The sequence below is a fragment of the Carex rostrata genome, chromosome 1 (assembly GCF_964058835.1).
Source record: "Carex rostrata chromosome 1, lpCarRost1.2, whole genome shotgun sequence".
Classification (NCBI taxonomy): Eukaryota; Viridiplantae; Streptophyta; class Magnoliopsida; order Poales; family Cyperaceae; genus Carex; species Carex rostrata.
Window position 1 is genome coordinate 18,359,143 of NC_135918.1, and position 17,099 is coordinate 18,376,241.

Here is a 17,099-nt window from a genome sequence, read left to right on the forward strand (position 1 = left end):
TCACTAGCTAGGTACAATATGTAATTTGGGCCGTTGTTATATGTCTTTAGAGTGAAATCCATCGCTCATTATTTGGGCCCAAATTTGGGTTGGGCCTGTTTATTTCTAGATTAAACAGTCCTACTTGGATCAAACCAGCAAGATTTATTTCTTTGTATAGTCAGTTTCCTTTATTGCACAAAGGGAAAATGAAATAAACATATTAGTTTGAGATTTAATATGTAAAGACTACTCTTACCCGGTTAATAACACTGTCTAATAGTATATAAATTATCAGTTAACTTGTGTTCCTCACAGAAAAATGCTGCTGAGCATTTATTTTTCCTTCTTCTTTTTGTATAATTTTCATGTAGGCTGTAACATTGTGCATGTTATTAGATACTTGTCATCATGTACAGAGTCATTTATTGCTAAATTAGCATGAATTTTTAAAGTAAGTTACTAACAACGCACATAATAACACAATTGATTAATAAGTTTAAATAACAATTGTTGTGAAATCAAAAAATTATCGTTTCATTAAATATATGTATAGAGTAAGACTACGCTACTTCGCGAATTAAATGGACTGTTTTAATTCGCGTTCATATCTCTAGTTTCGAAGTCCAAATAGACGATCCAAATGTTAGATGGTTAATCTATATTAAAATGTGCTTGGAGGCCAGATTTTACATTTTTTGAATTTTTTTTACTATTTATTAAGATGGTTTGAAAATCGTTATTTTTATTAAAATTTTGCACCATTAAAAAACAGCGATTTTCAAACCATCTTAATAAATAGTAAAAAAATTTAAAAAAATGTAAAATTTGGTATCCAAGCACATTTTAATATCCAAGCACATTTTAATATAGATTAAACATCTAATAGTTTGGGTCGTCTATTTGAACTTCGAAACTAGAGATATGAGCGTGAATTAAAATAACCCGTTTAATTCACGAAGTAGCGTAGCCTTACTCTATATATATATAGGGACTATCTAATTTGCTGCCGGCAGCACTTCGGCGAGGTGCTTACGGGGTCATATTAGCATATTTGATGTTCAAACAACAAATCCAAACTATTAGATGTTCAATCTATATTAAAATATACTTGGAGACCAAATTTTACATTTTTTGAAATTTTTTTACTATTTATTAAGCTGGTTTGAAAACTGTTGTTTTCAATAAATTTCTGCAGCACTAAAAACAGTGATTTTCAAACCAACTTAATAAATAGTAAAAAAATTCCAAAAAATGTAAAATTTGGTCTCCAAGTAGATTTTAATATAGATTGAACATCTAACGGTTTGGATTTGTTGTTTGAATATCACATAATAAAATATAGCCCCGTAAGCACCTCGGTCGAAGTGTTTCTGGTAGCAAATTAGTCAGACTCTATATATATATATATATATATATATATAGAGTAAGACTACGCTACTTCGCGAATTAAATGAGAATATATATAGAGTAAGGTTACGCTACTTTGCGAATTAAACGGGTTTTTTTAATTCACGCTCATATCTCTAGTTTTGAAGTCCAAATAGCCGATCCAAACCGTTAGATATTTAATCTATATTAAAATGTGCTTGGAGACCAAATTTTACATTTTTTGGAATTTTTTTGCTATTTATTAAGATAGTTTGAAAATCACTGTTTTTTAATGGTGCAGAATTTTAATAAAAACAGCGATTTTCAAACCATCTTAATAAATAGTAAAAAAATTCCAAAAAATGTAAAATTTGGTCTCCAAGCACATTTTAATATAGATTAAATATCTAACAGTTTGGATCGGCTATTTGGACTTCAAAACTAGTATATATATGTGTGTGTGTGTGTGTGTGTGGTTAATTGCATCAATATACACATGCCAATTTTTGAGGGACTAATTTTGTAGGGAGCATAATAGAAAAATGCTAGATAAGAGCATTTATGAAATTATTGTGTATGACATAAAACCCAATTATTCAATGTAGCTACTACTGTTGTTGTGAAAATAACCAATTAAACAATACAAGTCAGACATGTGGATGTGCCGGTCAAAGCTCTTCCCTTCATTCATGCAAATATCAATAACCATCTTTCCTCTGTTTTTTGTTTTTTTTGTATACCTTCCCCTGTTTTTCCTGATTTTCATTTGATGAACCTTCACCAGCATGCTAATATCAATAACCATCTTTCCTCTGTTTTTCGTTTTTTTGTATACCTTCCCCTGTTTTTCCTGTTTTTCATTTGATGAACCTTCACCAGCATGCTAATATCACTGCAAATAAGCTGACATGATGCGCCAGAGGAGGAACTGGGAGAGGAAGCTGTCAAAGAAGCAGCCATGGCAGCTGCTAAGAGAGAGACACACACACACGAAACAGACATGATCTTGAAGGATTCGTGCTGTCAAAGAAACAGAAATGGTAAATTTATTATGGGTACTTATATTAATATTGAATTATTTCTATTGGCATCAAATTATGCACTCATTTCTTTGGTGATTGAAGAAAGAATGGTGCCCGTCTCTATTAAGCTATAAATCAAGCAAGGAACCAAAACAATATCACGTTTTTTTTTTCTTTAATTTTCCAGATTGAAAATACTATCGTTCATAGTACGATCACTAAAAACAAACAAATTTTATGATCTACTCCTAAATAGCAAAAGTACAATAGGTCTTTCTTAAAAAAAATAATAATTATTCCTTTAAAAATGGTTCAGTTAGGCAAACAACCTCATAAATCTTTATTAAAAATGTGCTTCACAAAAAAAAATATAGGGCAAAATTACAATGATAATACACACCATATAAAAGTCTTCTCCAGAATCTTTTAAAACCAGAAACAATAACAATATATACCAAGCCAAAATTGTCCCATATAAAACTCAACAAGCAGTCTATCAAACAAATGTGCCCATAATTACACACCATATAAAGACACACCATATAAAGTGATAAGTATGAGCTTATAAACATACAGCACACAAAAAATATCATATGAAAATAAATAGGACATATACACAATAATATTGTATCACCCAGACTGAAATTATTGTAAAAACTTTCTTTTTCTTTTTTTTCATTTTCTCCTCTTTTTTTTCACTTTTTCCTTTTCCCCCTTTTTTTTGGTTTACTTGTATCGTTTTCCTGGAATATTAAAAGCTTCAAATAAGTTCAAAAGTTACACAAAATTATATAATGTCCCAGAAAATAATTGTTTTGGGACTTAAGAAGATAAAAACAACAAATTACTTCTAGTAGATAATCAATGGAGATTATTTTTTTGCTTTTTGTTTTTTGGCTTTTTTTGTTGTTATTTTGGTTTTCTAGTTTTTTTGTTGTGGTTTATTTTTTTTGTGGATGAGGTGCTGTGAAGGGTTGCATAATTGAAGAAGGTGGGGTCGTATGGAGAGACAATAGAGAAGAAACTGAAGGGAGTGAGCGAACGAGTCCAGCCTAAAAATGAATCCTTATTCTACAAGAGAAACAGAGTTGAGAAAAATAATTAGCAACTTGTAACATCGGTAGAGCAGAAAAATATTATGACTATGAGATTGATAATATTAAATATCACAATGCCAGCATTAATTACTAACAAAAATATGTAAAACAAAAACTTCATGTTTTTACTCATGACATGGACGTGTCTGTGAAGAATGGACTTATTGAAATATGTAAGGCATCAATTTTAAAATGAAACTCCACTGATAGCTTCTATCAGTTTATCAAAAAAAAAAAATTTAAATGAAACAAAAAGTTTGAAGTTTTTTCTTATAAATGCTCATTGTTTGAATACAAGATTTTCTGTAAATTAAATAATTTCTGTTTGCAAAGACAACTCTTATACTTCTATTTTTGAAGACAAAATGTAGCTGAATCTGTGACTGAAATCCACATGCACAAAAATAATTTGAAGTATTGATTGGAAATAAATTTACAAATAGAAGTGCTTTATCACGGGGTCTCAAACTTAGCTTACCTTCGGTAGGAAATTCAAAAGAAGAAACTGAAGAGTGAGAGCAAACAAGTCCAGCCTAAAAACGGTTCCTTTCTTCTACAAAAGAACAGGGTTGAAAAGAAAAAATTAGCATCTTATATCATCAGCAGAGCAGAGAAAAATTATGCCAACATTAACTGCTAACAACGTAAATGTGTCATTCTGATGTTTTTACTTGTTACATGGACGTGTTTACAAACAACGTAAATATATATTTAAATATGTAAACGAAAATAGTTTACAAATGCATCAAAAAGTTTCAAAAGTTATTTCTCTGAAATGCTAATGGTTGGGATACAAGTTTGCTATCAATTAAATAGTTTCCACTGGGAAAGACAAATTTTATATTTTTTTCTTTGGAGAAAAATGTTAAGAGTATACGTTACTGAAATCCATTGGCACAAAAAAGAATTAAAGAATTAGTTTACTTAATAGAAGTTGCAAGTTCAGAACAAACACAATGAGATTTAAAATAAAAAGCCAAGGAAATATAAGTACTATACCAACTAACCAGACATGAGAGTTTGAAAAAGGAAAAAGGAAAAAGGAAAAAGGAAAAAGGAAAAAGGAAAAAGGAAACAGGAAAGAGGTTTGGTACACTGGTACCATTCATGAGTCCTGAAACATACTAGCAGTCAAGCACAAAATCTGGGCAATTATGCTCCTTAGTATCAAGTACCAAGGTCCTACCAATAAGATCTTTTTTATCATATTTTATTCCAGGTGCCCTTTGAAACTCTATCGATTTTCCAGTCACGGATAAACAACAGGAATTAAATGCTTTGGTGAACCAAAAGGATAATGGGGTCTAAAAACATTTGATTAGATCCCTCTAATGACTGATCAAAATGATGTATCCATAAATAAAGAGAAGATATAGAATTAAGAATAGAAGTGGTTTACTGTGGGGTTTCAACTTTCAAAATTAGCATACCTTCGGTTGGAAATGTCACAACAGTGCTTCCTTCGTGAAACCAGACCCGGTAAGGCCCACTCTTGTTGTACTTCTTTGTCAGGGTTGGACAGTCTTCAATATACAACTCACGAAGATTCCTGGGTAGTTCTTCCAACTCATATAGGTTTCGACAGTTTTTAATTTTCATAAGCTGGAGAGATTGAAGATTCTTCAAGTTCTTCGGCAGATGGGTAATATTGCAATCATACAAGTACAAATGCTTCAAAGAGGTAAGAGACTGAAAAACCTCATCATCTAAGGTATCTCCTTGAAAGAGACCAATTGACAAAGTATCAATTGAGGAGATAGTTTCATTTGATAGCATCAACTTCAATAATAAAATGTTGTCAACATAAACAACTGCAAGTGCATATGCGTACTTTTCCATTGGAGATGAGAGATTGATATCCAGGTGGGATGTCACATGTAGACGGTAAAGGGTAGTTAATGAATTCAATCCCTCCAAATGAATATTCCATCCCGTTATAGTCAGATTCTCAAGACAGAATAGGTGACCAACATGTAAAACTTCCCTCTGGTTTTTTAAATTATTAAAGACAGTAAGGGCACGTAGTTCCGGTAAATTTGATTTAGCAAGAATAAAATCAACATTCGAGCAATCCCAAAATTTTAGCATTTCCAAGGAAGTAGGCAATGGTTCATTTGATGTGCTCAAATTGAGGCAGCCATTTAATTCAAGCTCTATCAGGGAGCTCAAGGCTCCAATACCTCCCAAGGAACTGAGCAAATAACATTCTTTAATGGTAAGAGACCAGAGATTCTTTAATAAACATAGGACCTCCTTGGGAGGAAGAGAGGTTATTGTCTGAATGTCAGATAGTTTTAGTTTAGAGAGGGAAACAAGGCATTGTATGCTGGTGGATAATCCATCACTAGTAATTTTACATGATGATATCTCAAGGTCAGTAAGTGAAGATGGTAAAACCAACTTGGACTCTTCATTTCTGTTGAACAATGTTTCTATGTAGTCTTGCATGAACACGGTCCACACATTCGATAGCTGAATCTGAGAATAATCATCACTTATAGGGTAATTAGAAACTATATTCCAAAAAATATTTACATATTGCGAATCCCTGATGAGGATTTCTGGTTCAGCTTCCAATCTGTCTTTTGCGAACTGTGAAAATAGCCTCCCATATGAAGAAACTTTTTTCTTCAATTTCAGGCACTCTGCTACTTTCTTCATGTCCTCAAGTTTGGATTTCTTTCTTTCTTCCTCCATCAACAAATCATCCTCGGAGAAATAACTAAGCCGTGGGAGATGGTCTATCACTAAATTTGTAAGGTTTGGAGGAAGGAGAGGCATTTTTTTAAGGTTTTTGAGCCCCCGTAGTATAAGACTTCTACATTTGGGAAGTGATTCATCAATGGATGAGATTCCTTCTACTTTATCACAGTTCATTAATGTTAACGATGTTAAATGCTCTAGTGAATTCCGACTTAGAAACCAATTTGGAAATCTCTCTCCTTTAAATCCTTTAAGTGTGAGGGCACTTGTATTAGGATGAGGTTGCAATGCATCTAATAATTGAACATGTTGAGTAAAGAGACTTGTACCATTATGGGTGTCTCTTTCATTAGAGCTCCACTCATAATGTAGTTTCTCGAGATGTGTTTTATTTTGCATATTGGCCTTTACAGCATCTGCTATATTCCATACATTCTCAAGACCTGAAATGCACATTTCACCTCGTAGTTGATTCAAATTTTCTAGTTGGTGCAATTCATTCCCACGTTCCTTCTTTACAAGGAATTGATCAAGACATTGGAGAGACGTTAGCCGTCCAACATTAGAAATATGAGACATCGTCTCCCGAAAATTTTCAAAGCGCCTCAAGCTAATGAGTTCAGAAAAATCACTGGGTAGGGATTTACAATTTGGCAGGACAAGCGTTTGAAGGTGGTAAAGTTTGCATATGGAATTAGGAAGCTTCTTAATAGGCAGAGAGCCATAAATATCCAGGGAACGGAGATGCTTTAAATTGCCAATATAGTCTGGCACGTCATCAACACAATGAGAAAGATCTAACACCCGCAGTTTTTTCATGTGTTTCAATACCTCTTGTAAAACTTTCTTTGGGACAAAACAACTATCCACCAGCACAAAAAAAGTGCGTATATTTTTCATGAGGCATAATGTTTTCTTTAATTCGTTTATCATGCTTGAGGGTAAAAGGATGTGGCGAATGTTTTCACTTCTAGATAACCTGTCGCTAATGTGGGTAGGAATTTCTCTGAAATTAAAGGAGTCTATTCTGATAAAATCATCACCTTGAACATGCTCTGCAAGATCATGAAGCAGGTCATGAAGTTGATAATATATTTCTCCTTTTTTATTATCTACAACTTCTTCAATAAAGAACCTCGATACGAGCTCATGCAAGTAATTTTCACCGATATCCTCCAACCTTTCTTCCTTATCTCTTGGCCTTATAAAGCCTTCTGCCATCCATAAATTAATTAAAAATTGTCTTTTCAACATAAAACCTTTTGGAAATAAGCTACATAATGCAAAACAACGTTGAAGATCTAGAGGCAGCTGTTGATAGCTCCAGAACCTCGCTTTCATGTTATCTCCCAACCAATCCTTTTCTCCTACTTCCTTCCAATGCTTTAGGTCAAGTTTCCCCCTCAATTGATGACCCACTAACTTTGCCGCACCAGGATCTCCTTTTAGCTTAACAACAAGTTTTTGACCTATTTTTTCGAATTCCTCTTTTTGCAAATCACAATTGATAGGCCAAGCATAGTTCATAAAGAGTTCCAAAAAATGACTCTCCTGTATCTCCTGTAGAGAATAGATCTCTACTTCCATAACACCGGCAAGGCTGGCCAGTTCTGCAGCATTTTTGGATTGAGTTGTAAGTAGAATTCTGGTTCCTGGTAAGCAACTACTTAAGCAACTACTGAAATTCTCCCATTGTGCAACAAAATCCTCTGTATCACTCCAAAAGTCATCTAACACAAGTAGAAGTTTCTTAGATCCTAACATGCTTCTTATTTGTGTTAAAAGAGCTTCAAGGGATGTAGAGGGAATATCATTAGGAGCACATTCTTTTGCCTTTATGATTTCTATCATGTTCTTAATCACATCAATGGCCTTAAATTTGCGAGGGGCATGCACCCACAGAGGAAGATCAAAATGATCCAGTCCAACCATATGTTTATAAACATACTGTGCAAGTGCAGTTTTCCCGACACCAGAACGGCCTGTAATAGCAATTATAGGGACAGCTGGCCTAGTGCTTGGTCCAGGCTTATAATTTGATGGTTTTTCTGTTAGTAAGGTGACTATGTTCTCTTTATCTATCTCACGACCGAAAACTTTGACGGGAGGCTCTGAGATTGTTTCCCTATCAGGGTCACTACCACTAGCATTTTCTTGGACCTCTAACAAATCACGAAATTCATCGGCCTCCTTAGCAATTTTTATGAGTTTATCTAAACAACCCTTTAGCATGATTTTTTGCTTAGAGAAAATAGATAATCCATATTTTAAATTAGCCGATGAAATCTTGAGACATTGGGGTACAAATTGGGACGGAAAACTAATTTGGGTTCCCCTCTTATCCTTTACCTTTTGCTTAAGCAGTTCATACTCGAATAGGTTGATTGCTTCCTCAGCCTCATAGTATGCACCCTTGAGCCTTTTGAGCCAGTCCACTAGCTTTCCCTTGTTGGGGCTCTTTTCTGCTCTCTCAATCGCCAGAGAGAGACGAGGAAGTTCTGTGGCCTGAAGTATCTTCATTTTTTCGTCAATGCCGGTGCCGAGATGGTGATGTGCTTTGTCGAATAGTGTTTTGAACAAGGGGGCCGCCAACCACCCTAACGGGGTGAGAACAGCCATCATGGTTGCCTTGTCTTCTCTTCGTGCTTTATGTTGGATCACTTAATTAATTTTTGACACATGTTTTGGTAATGGTGGAAGTACTTGGTAGTTAGATCTGATCGAGTTCAATGCTTCTTTCTTTATTTTTTATTTTTTTCCTTGGAATTAAAAAAATAATATAAGAAATGAGTGCACATGATGAGTAGTTATGATGACATGTGGGAAAAGCATCCGCTGCTTTTCTCAAAGGAAAAGCCTGTTATTCTTTTTACTCTCTATCTCTCACTTCAAAGAGGAAGAGAGAGAAACAGAGGAGAGAGAGACAGAGGAGAGAGATAGAGAGAAGAGTAGGGAATAACAGGGATGTGAAGAGCATCTGATTTTATTCCTGAGAGGTGCTGCATGTGGAAATGTGATGAGCAATAATGTAACATGCAGAATTTTTCTGGCCAGGCTGTACAGGATAGCCTGTGGTAGATTGAAGTGAAGCCACACCAGATCGGCAGATCCATTCATAAATTGTTTGGGTCCAAGCTTCTATCTCTCCGATGAAAAAGAGACGAATTTTTTTCTCCTTTATTCCCAGCTTCTATCTCTCCAATGAAATATTCCCTCAAATTGCTCACAAATCTTTCTTCCTTCTCTCATATTGCCTCCTCTCCCTGCCTTTCCCCATTAAATTATATCTCCTTTATTCCCAGCTTCTATCTCTCTGATGAAATATTCCCTCAAATTGCTCACTAATCTTTCTTCCTTCTCTCATATTGCCTCCTCTCCATGCCTTTCCCCACGAAATTTTATCGGCTCATGTGCATTTGTAACCCAGAAAGGAAAGAATTATTTATCCCTTAGGTACAATATGTAATTTGGGCCGTTGTAAGCTGTCTTTAGAGTGAGTTCCATCAATAATTATTTGGGCCCTGATTTCTGGATTAAACAGTAAATAATTCCTACTTGGATCAAAGCAGCAGGAATTATTTCTTTGTATAATTGTATCGTCAGTTCCCTTTATTAGGTTGTGATTTAATATGTGAAGACTCAAGACCATTTATGCAATTATTTTGAACTTTCCACGTGTCAGTGTTGTAATGAAAATCATTTTCTGTCAGGTGGGTCCAGCATGGTAGGATTACCCACTCTGAGGCCTTTGCACTAGGAATGCCATTTAAGTCAGAGGCCAGAGTAGAACATAAATATCTGCAAATTGTATAATTTGACCAGGATCATTTTTCCTTTTTTCACTGTAGCATATAAATTTTAAAATATGTTCATTTTTTTATAATTTAAATCTCAATTCCACGGCTGAATGTTCAAGGAAGCAAAACCGGTTCATGTTGAGGCTTCTTCGCTCAACCGAAGTGAGTTTAAAACAAAAAATCCGGCATGAAAAATGTTGATCTGGGTTATTTGTAGCAGTCTTTCTAATAAATCAAATTATATAGTATTTCATCTATTTTCAAAAAAATTAAATATTTCTAATATTTCAATACAAAAAATAAATACATTATAAATATTTCTATTTAAATAAAAAAAATCTGAAAAAAAAAATGTTGAAACCGGAAAAATTTATTACGGTTTCTCTTTTTTTTTTAGACGCTGCTTTTTGAATTCTAAAACCGGAATAAATTTTTCCGGTTTTAGACTGAATTACTGGAAAAAAAAATTTCGGTTTGGTTAGATTTCGAAATCCTGCCCAACTTTGATTATTTTTTGAAATTTAATTATTATATTGGATATTTATAAAAAAATCGGGAAAAAATCAGTGGAATCGGAAAAATTGGACAATTTACAATAGAGGTGTATGTAAAAAGGGAAAAATCAGAAAATTTGGGTTCTGTATTTTTTTTTTTTTTTTTTTGAAACCTTGACAGTGGCTGTCAAGTATAATTTTTATTAATTAAAACGTAAAATACATCTATTGTTCTACATCCAAAACACCATCTAAATTACATCAATATCTAAAAAACATCCACATTTAAAAATTAACATGTAACAACACAAATAACTAAAACAATAAAAGAAACAAATCATATCCTTTAGTGGTAGACATCGATAACCTTCAATATTGGCTATATTGTCAATAGAAAAAAGGAGGTAGGAAGAACAATCTGACAAGGTGGGGCCGATCTTTGTAGTTCAATTAATTGAACCGGATTTTGGTTACTATGTTGGGCAATATTTAATGTTTATTTCAATTTTTTTGTTTTGTTTCAATATTAGCCCTCGCATGGAGCGCTGTTACTATTCTGTTGGAACTAATTTATATTCCTTCAATTTATGCAATTTTTAATGTAATTTTTAATTTCAAATGTTTGTATTATATTATACTAATAAATTATTTGAATGTAGTTTTTTGCCTTAAGAAACATTTTTACAAAATAATATTTAATAAAAATTTCTATTTATTTTAATACAAAACAAGTTTTTTTTTTTTAATCTAAGTTTCAAATCCGATTCATTTGATTCCGAATTCATACTCAACTTATTGATTTTGATTCTAATTTTCATAACTAGTAGAACATAAAATACAACCAGCAGAACACAAAAGATAACTAGTAAAACATAAAAAACAACTGGTAAAAATGAATGACAACTATTAGAACATGAAAAACAACTAATTGAACATAAAAAACAACTAGAAAAATATAAAATGCAACTAAAAAATATTGAAAGACAATTAGAAAAAAATTAAAGACAACTAGTAGTAGATTAAATACAACATATATGAAATGAAATACAACTAGTAAAACATATCAAAGATAACTAGTATAATATGAAAACAACATCCTTCTAATTTGGAGCCCATATGCTAGATGATTTTATCCCTCTACTTTTTTTCTTTCAAGACAATTATTTTCTAATTATTTTTGTCTATCAAGCTACCGACTTTATTTTTTTTTCTAATACAGCCATAACAACGGTCGACAAGGGTTAATTAGATAAAGAAAAATAGAAAAAATCTTATTCGCCTCCCTCCGTTCTCATGGAAAGCATATCCTCTGCGGAGTTTTTCTGTGCGGAGCTTTTAATCTAGTCCGTTTGTTTCGGATCGGACGAACCCGATTAAAAACTCCGTAAATTTTGAGAATTTTTTTTCTTAAATTCGGGCAAGATCTGATATGTTCCGTCCGATCCGAAATGAACAGACCAGATTAAAAGCTTCGCATAGCTCCGCACGGAAAAACTCCACAGTAGATACTATTCCCGTTCTCATATGCATTTGTAACGCTGAAAGAAAATAATGATTTATTCACTAGCTAGGTACAATATGTAATTTGGGCCGTTGTTATATGTCTTTAGAGTGAGTTCAATGGCTCATTATTTGGGCCCAGATTTGGGTCTGGCCTGTTTATTTCTAAATCAAACACTCAATAATTCCTACATGGATCAAAGCAGTAGGAATTATTTGTTTGTATAGTCAGTTTACTTTATTGCAGAAAGAAACATATTAGTTTATGATTTAATAAGACTGTAGATTAGTATATGATTATCAGTGAACTTGTGTTCATCACAGAAAAATGTCATTGAGCATTTCTTTTTTCCTTCTTTTTGTATATTTTTAATGTAGGCTGTAACATTTATCGTTAAATTAGCATGATTTTTTGTAAATAAGATTTTAAATAGTATAAGTAACGATTGGTGTGAAACCAAAAAATTATGTTTCATCATATTTTCGGTTGATTGAATCATTATACAAATGCCAATTTTTGAGGAACTTATTTTGTGAGGGAGCAAAATTGAAAAATGCTAGATAAGACCATTTATGCAATTATTTTGTATGACATAAAACAAAATATTAAATGTAGCTACTACTGTTGTTGTGAAAACCAATTATCATGTTCAAATACGCTTCATTCATTCATGGAAATAACAACCACCATCTCTCCTCTGTTTTTTTCAACCTTTCTCTGTTTTTACTGTTTTTTATTTGATAAACCTTCATCAGCGTACCAATACCACTACAGAATACTCTGAGATGATACACCAGAGGAGGAGATGGATGAAGCTGTCAAAGAAGCAGCCAAGGCAGCCATGAAATAGAGACGATCGTGGTAGCCTCGATCTCTGCTCAGAAATGATAAATTTATTATGGGCCCTTCTTTGAATAGTGAAATATTTCTGTTTGGCTGAAATTATGTACTCATTTCTTTGGAGATTGAATAATGAATGGTGCCCATCTCCATTATGCTATAAATCAATCAAGAAACCTAAACAATATCACAGTTCATAGTAGGACCCCTAAAACCAAACAAATTTTATCTATTCCTAAATATCAAGTGTACAATAGGATATTTTTAAAAAAATAATCATTATAAAATTCTTCTGTAGAATCTTTTGCAACCAGAAACAATAACAATATGTATCAAACCAGAATTGTCCCATATATAAATCAACAAGCAGTCTTATCAAACAAATGTCCACATAATTACACACCATATAAAATACAAACCACATAAAAATATACACCATATAAAATACACACACTATAAAGTGCCAAGTACAAGCTCAAAACACATGAATAAGACCACCTCTTAAACATACAACACACAAAAAAGTACCATATAAAAATAAATAGGACATATACACAATAATAATGTATCACCCGGACTGAACTTATTGTACAATCCTTTTTTTCATTTTTTTTCCTTTTCTCCTTTTTTTTCATATTTTTTCCTTTTTCCATTTCTTTTTGTTTTTTTCAATAGTTTGCCAAGAAAAATTAAAGCATCAAACAAGTTTAACAGGTACATAAAAATTATACAATCTCTCAACATTAAATGTTCGGGAGAGTGAAGAATTATAAAAGATGGATACAACTACTTTCTTCTAATAGATAATCAAAGGAGATTCTTTTTTTGCTTTTCTTTTTTTGGTTTTTTTGTTGTTATTTTGGTTTTTTAGTTTTTTTTGTTGTGGTTTTATTTTCAATTTTGGGGAATTGGAGGTGGAGGCAGTTGGAGATGTGGAGTGACAGCAGAGAAGAAATTGAAGAAAGTGAGCAAACAAGCCAGCCTAAAAACGATTCCCTTCTTCTGCAATAGAAACAGAGTTGAGAAGAAAATATTAGCATTTTATAGCATTGGCAGAGTAGAAAAACTATAATTACTATCAGATGAATTATAATAAAATATTGCTGACAAAAGTATGTAAAAGTTTTCTTTCTCGTGCTTTTACTTGTTACATGGACATGTCAGTTAAAATAGACATATTGAAATATGTAAACGAAAGAAGTTCAATGAATAAAAAAGATTGAACTGTTCATCTTCTTGAATGCTGATAGTTGGAATAAAAGATTTTTCTGTAAATTAAATAATTTCTGTTAGGAAAAACAACCTTTTGTACTTCTCTATTGGAGAAAAATGTACCAGAATCTGTGACTAAAATCCATGGGAACAAAAATAATTGGTTTACTGAATTGAAAGTTCGAAACACACAGAATGAGAATTAAAATAAAATGGTCAAGGTAGTATAAGCACGATATATCAACAATCCAAAAATCAAATTAAGCATGAAAATGGCAAAAGGAAAGAGGCCAGGTACATTGTACTGTATTGGAGACCGGAAACTCCTATCAAATTTCCAGTCATGAAGCTAAACAATAGAAATTTAAGTGTTTCGCTCAACCAAAAGGATGGAGGGGTCTAAATACATTTGTTTAGATTCATGTATTAATTATCAACATGATGTATCCATCTATCCATCAATAAAGAGAAGAAATTTAAGTGTTTCGCTGAACCAAAAGGATGGAGAGGAAGAGCCCATGGGAGGTATTTTAGTCATTAATTATTTGGAGTGGCAAAATTAAAAATTAACTAAGTTTAGATTGGCATTAGAATGATTTCTAATTTCAGGATGGCATTTTTCAAATTTTAAGGTTTAGGAGTGGCAAATAACCAATTTTCCCTTTATCATATTTATTTCAGTCACCCATTAAAACACCTATCGATTTTACAATTAGGAAGTTAAACAACATGAATTTAAGTGCTTTCCAGAACCAAAATGTTTGAGGGGTACTCTAAATATATTCTTTTAGATCCCTCTATGACTGATCAAATGATGTGTGGATATCAAAATTAGCGTACCTTTTGTTGGAAATTTCACTCTGGTGACTCCTCCATGAAACTGGACTTGATAAGGGCCATGCTTGTTGAACTTCTCCATCAGGGTTGGACAACCTTTAAGTTCCAACTCATGAAGCTTCCTGGGTAGTTCTTCCAGTTCCAATTCACATAGGTTTGGACAGTCCTCTAGATTCAAATGCTGGAGAGACGGAAGATTATTCTTCATGTTCTTCGGTAGGTGGGTAATATTGCACCTAATGAAGTACAAATGCTTAAGAGAGGTAAGAGACTGAAAAACCATATCATCTGCGGAATCTCCTTGGAAGGAAAAAATTCCCAATTGTTCTATTGACAAGATAGTTTCATTTGATAGCATTAGGTTCAATAGTAACAGGTTGTCAACTGCGACCTCTTGAAGTGGAGATGAGTATTTGTCCATGGGAGATGAGAGGTTCATCTCAGGACAGCGAAACACACATAGAAAATGAAGTGCAGTTAATGAATTCAATCCCTCCAACCTACCATCCCATTCAGATATTCTCAACTCCATGAGACAAGACAGGTGACCGACATGTAAAACTCCCCTCCGGTTTTTTATTTTTACTGTATCCAGGACATCAAGGGCATGTAGTACAGGTAAATTTGATTTGGCAAGAATAACATCAACATTTGAGCATTCCCGAAATTTTATCCTTTCCAAGGACGAAGGCAATGATTCATTTGATGTGCTCAAACTGAAGCAGCCATGTAATTTGAGCACTATCAGGGAGGTCAAGGCTCCAATACCTCCCAAGGAACTAAGCAAATAGCAATCTTTAATGGTAAGAGACCGGAGTTTCTTCAATAAACATAGGACTTCCTTGGGAGGAAGAGTTGTTATTGTATGAACTCCAGATAGTTTCAGTTTGCAAAGGGAAACAAGGCATTGTATGCAGGTGGATAATGCATCGTCAGCAATGCTACATGATGATATCCAAAGGTAAGTGAGTGAAGACGGTAAAGCCAACTTGTACTCTTCATTTTTATTGAACATTGTTTCTATGTGGTAATGCATGAACATAACCCACGCATCAATTAGTTGATCCCAAGAATAATCACAATTGAAAATGTCAAATTTCACTATCTCCGAATAACTATTTTCATATTGTGAACTAGTGATGCAGATTTCTGGTTCAACTTGCAATCTTTCTTTCACAAATAATAAAAACTGCCTCAGGCACTCTGCTAAATGTTCATATGTAAATTTCAGGCACTCTGCTATTTGCATCACGACCTCATGTTTGAATTTCTTTCTTTCTTCCTTCATCAACAAATCATTCTTAGTGAAATAACTAAGCCTTGGGATATGGTTTATCACTAAATAAGTAAGGTTTGGAGGAAGGGAAGGCATTTTCTTAAGGTTTTTCAGCCCCCATAGTACAAGACTTTCACAATTGGGAAGTGATTCGTGAATAGATGGTATTTCTGCTACTCCATCACAATTATCTAATGATAGCCATGTGAGATGCTCTAGTGAATTCTGACTTAGGAGCCAACTTGGAAACCTATCTCCTCCAAATCCTTTAAGTGTGAGGGCAGTTATATTAGGATGAGGCTTCAATGCATCTAGCAATTGAAAATGTTCAGTAGAGAAACGTGTAACACTATCAGTGTCTCTTTTATCAGAGTTCCACTCAAATACTAGTTTCTTGAGATGCTTTTTATTTTTCATTTTGGCCTTTTCAGCAACCGTTGCACTCCCTACATTCTCAAGACCTGTAATGCACATTTTACCTCGAAGTTGATTCAAATTTTCTAGTTGGTGTAATTCATTCCCAGGTTCCTTCCTTGCAATGAATTGATCAAGGGTTTGGAGATACTTCAGCCTTCCAACATGAGAAATATGGGACATTGTCTCCCCAACTGCTCCAATTTCCCTCAAGCTAATCAGATCAGAAAAACCCTTGGGTAGGGATTCACAAGGTGGCAGGCGAAGCGTTTGGAGGTGGTAAAGTTTGCATATGGAATCTGGAAGCTTCTTAAGAGGCTTAGAACCACCAATTATATATAGGAAACGGATGTGCTTTAAATTGCCAATAGACACTGGCAATTGATCACCACAATTCGGAAGTAGCAACATACGCAGTTTTTCCAGGTGTGTAAATATCTCTTCTAATACTTTCTTTGGGACAAAACCACCATCATGTTCCACAACAAAAGTGCGTATATTTTTCATGAGGCATATTTCTTCTTTTAATTCTTTTAGCATGCTTGAGTTTATATAG

The 17,099-nt window shown here is 33.6% G+C and overlaps 1 protein-coding gene across 2 annotated transcripts; it reads right to left on the bottom strand.

The window, feature by feature from the left end:
- Positions 1 to 2,783: 2,783 nt before the first annotated feature.
- On the bottom strand, positions 2,784 to 8,916 carry LOC144562317 (putative disease resistance protein RGA1). 2 transcript variants are annotated; one of them, XR_013514059.1, is made up of 3 exons: positions 4,900 to 8,916; positions 3,948 to 4,022; positions 2,784 to 3,443 (listed from the first exon to the last, which is right to left on the bottom strand). XR_013514059.1 is itself a non-coding variant. In XM_078311526.1 (2 exons), the coding sequence occupies exons 1-2, from the start codon at positions 8,792 to 8,794 to the stop codon at positions 4,003 to 4,005; spliced, it is 3,915 nt and encodes a 1,304-aa protein (XP_078167652.1). In that variant the 5' UTR covers positions 8,795 to 8,916; the 3' UTR covers positions 3,880 to 4,002. The 2 variants fall into 2 exon arrangements, 1 of the variants encoding a protein (XP_078167652.1); XM_078311526.1 differs by lacking the exon at positions 2,784 to 3,443 and having other exon boundaries at positions 3,880 to 4,022.
- Between the last annotated feature and the right edge of the window lie 8,183 nt (positions 8,917 to 17,099).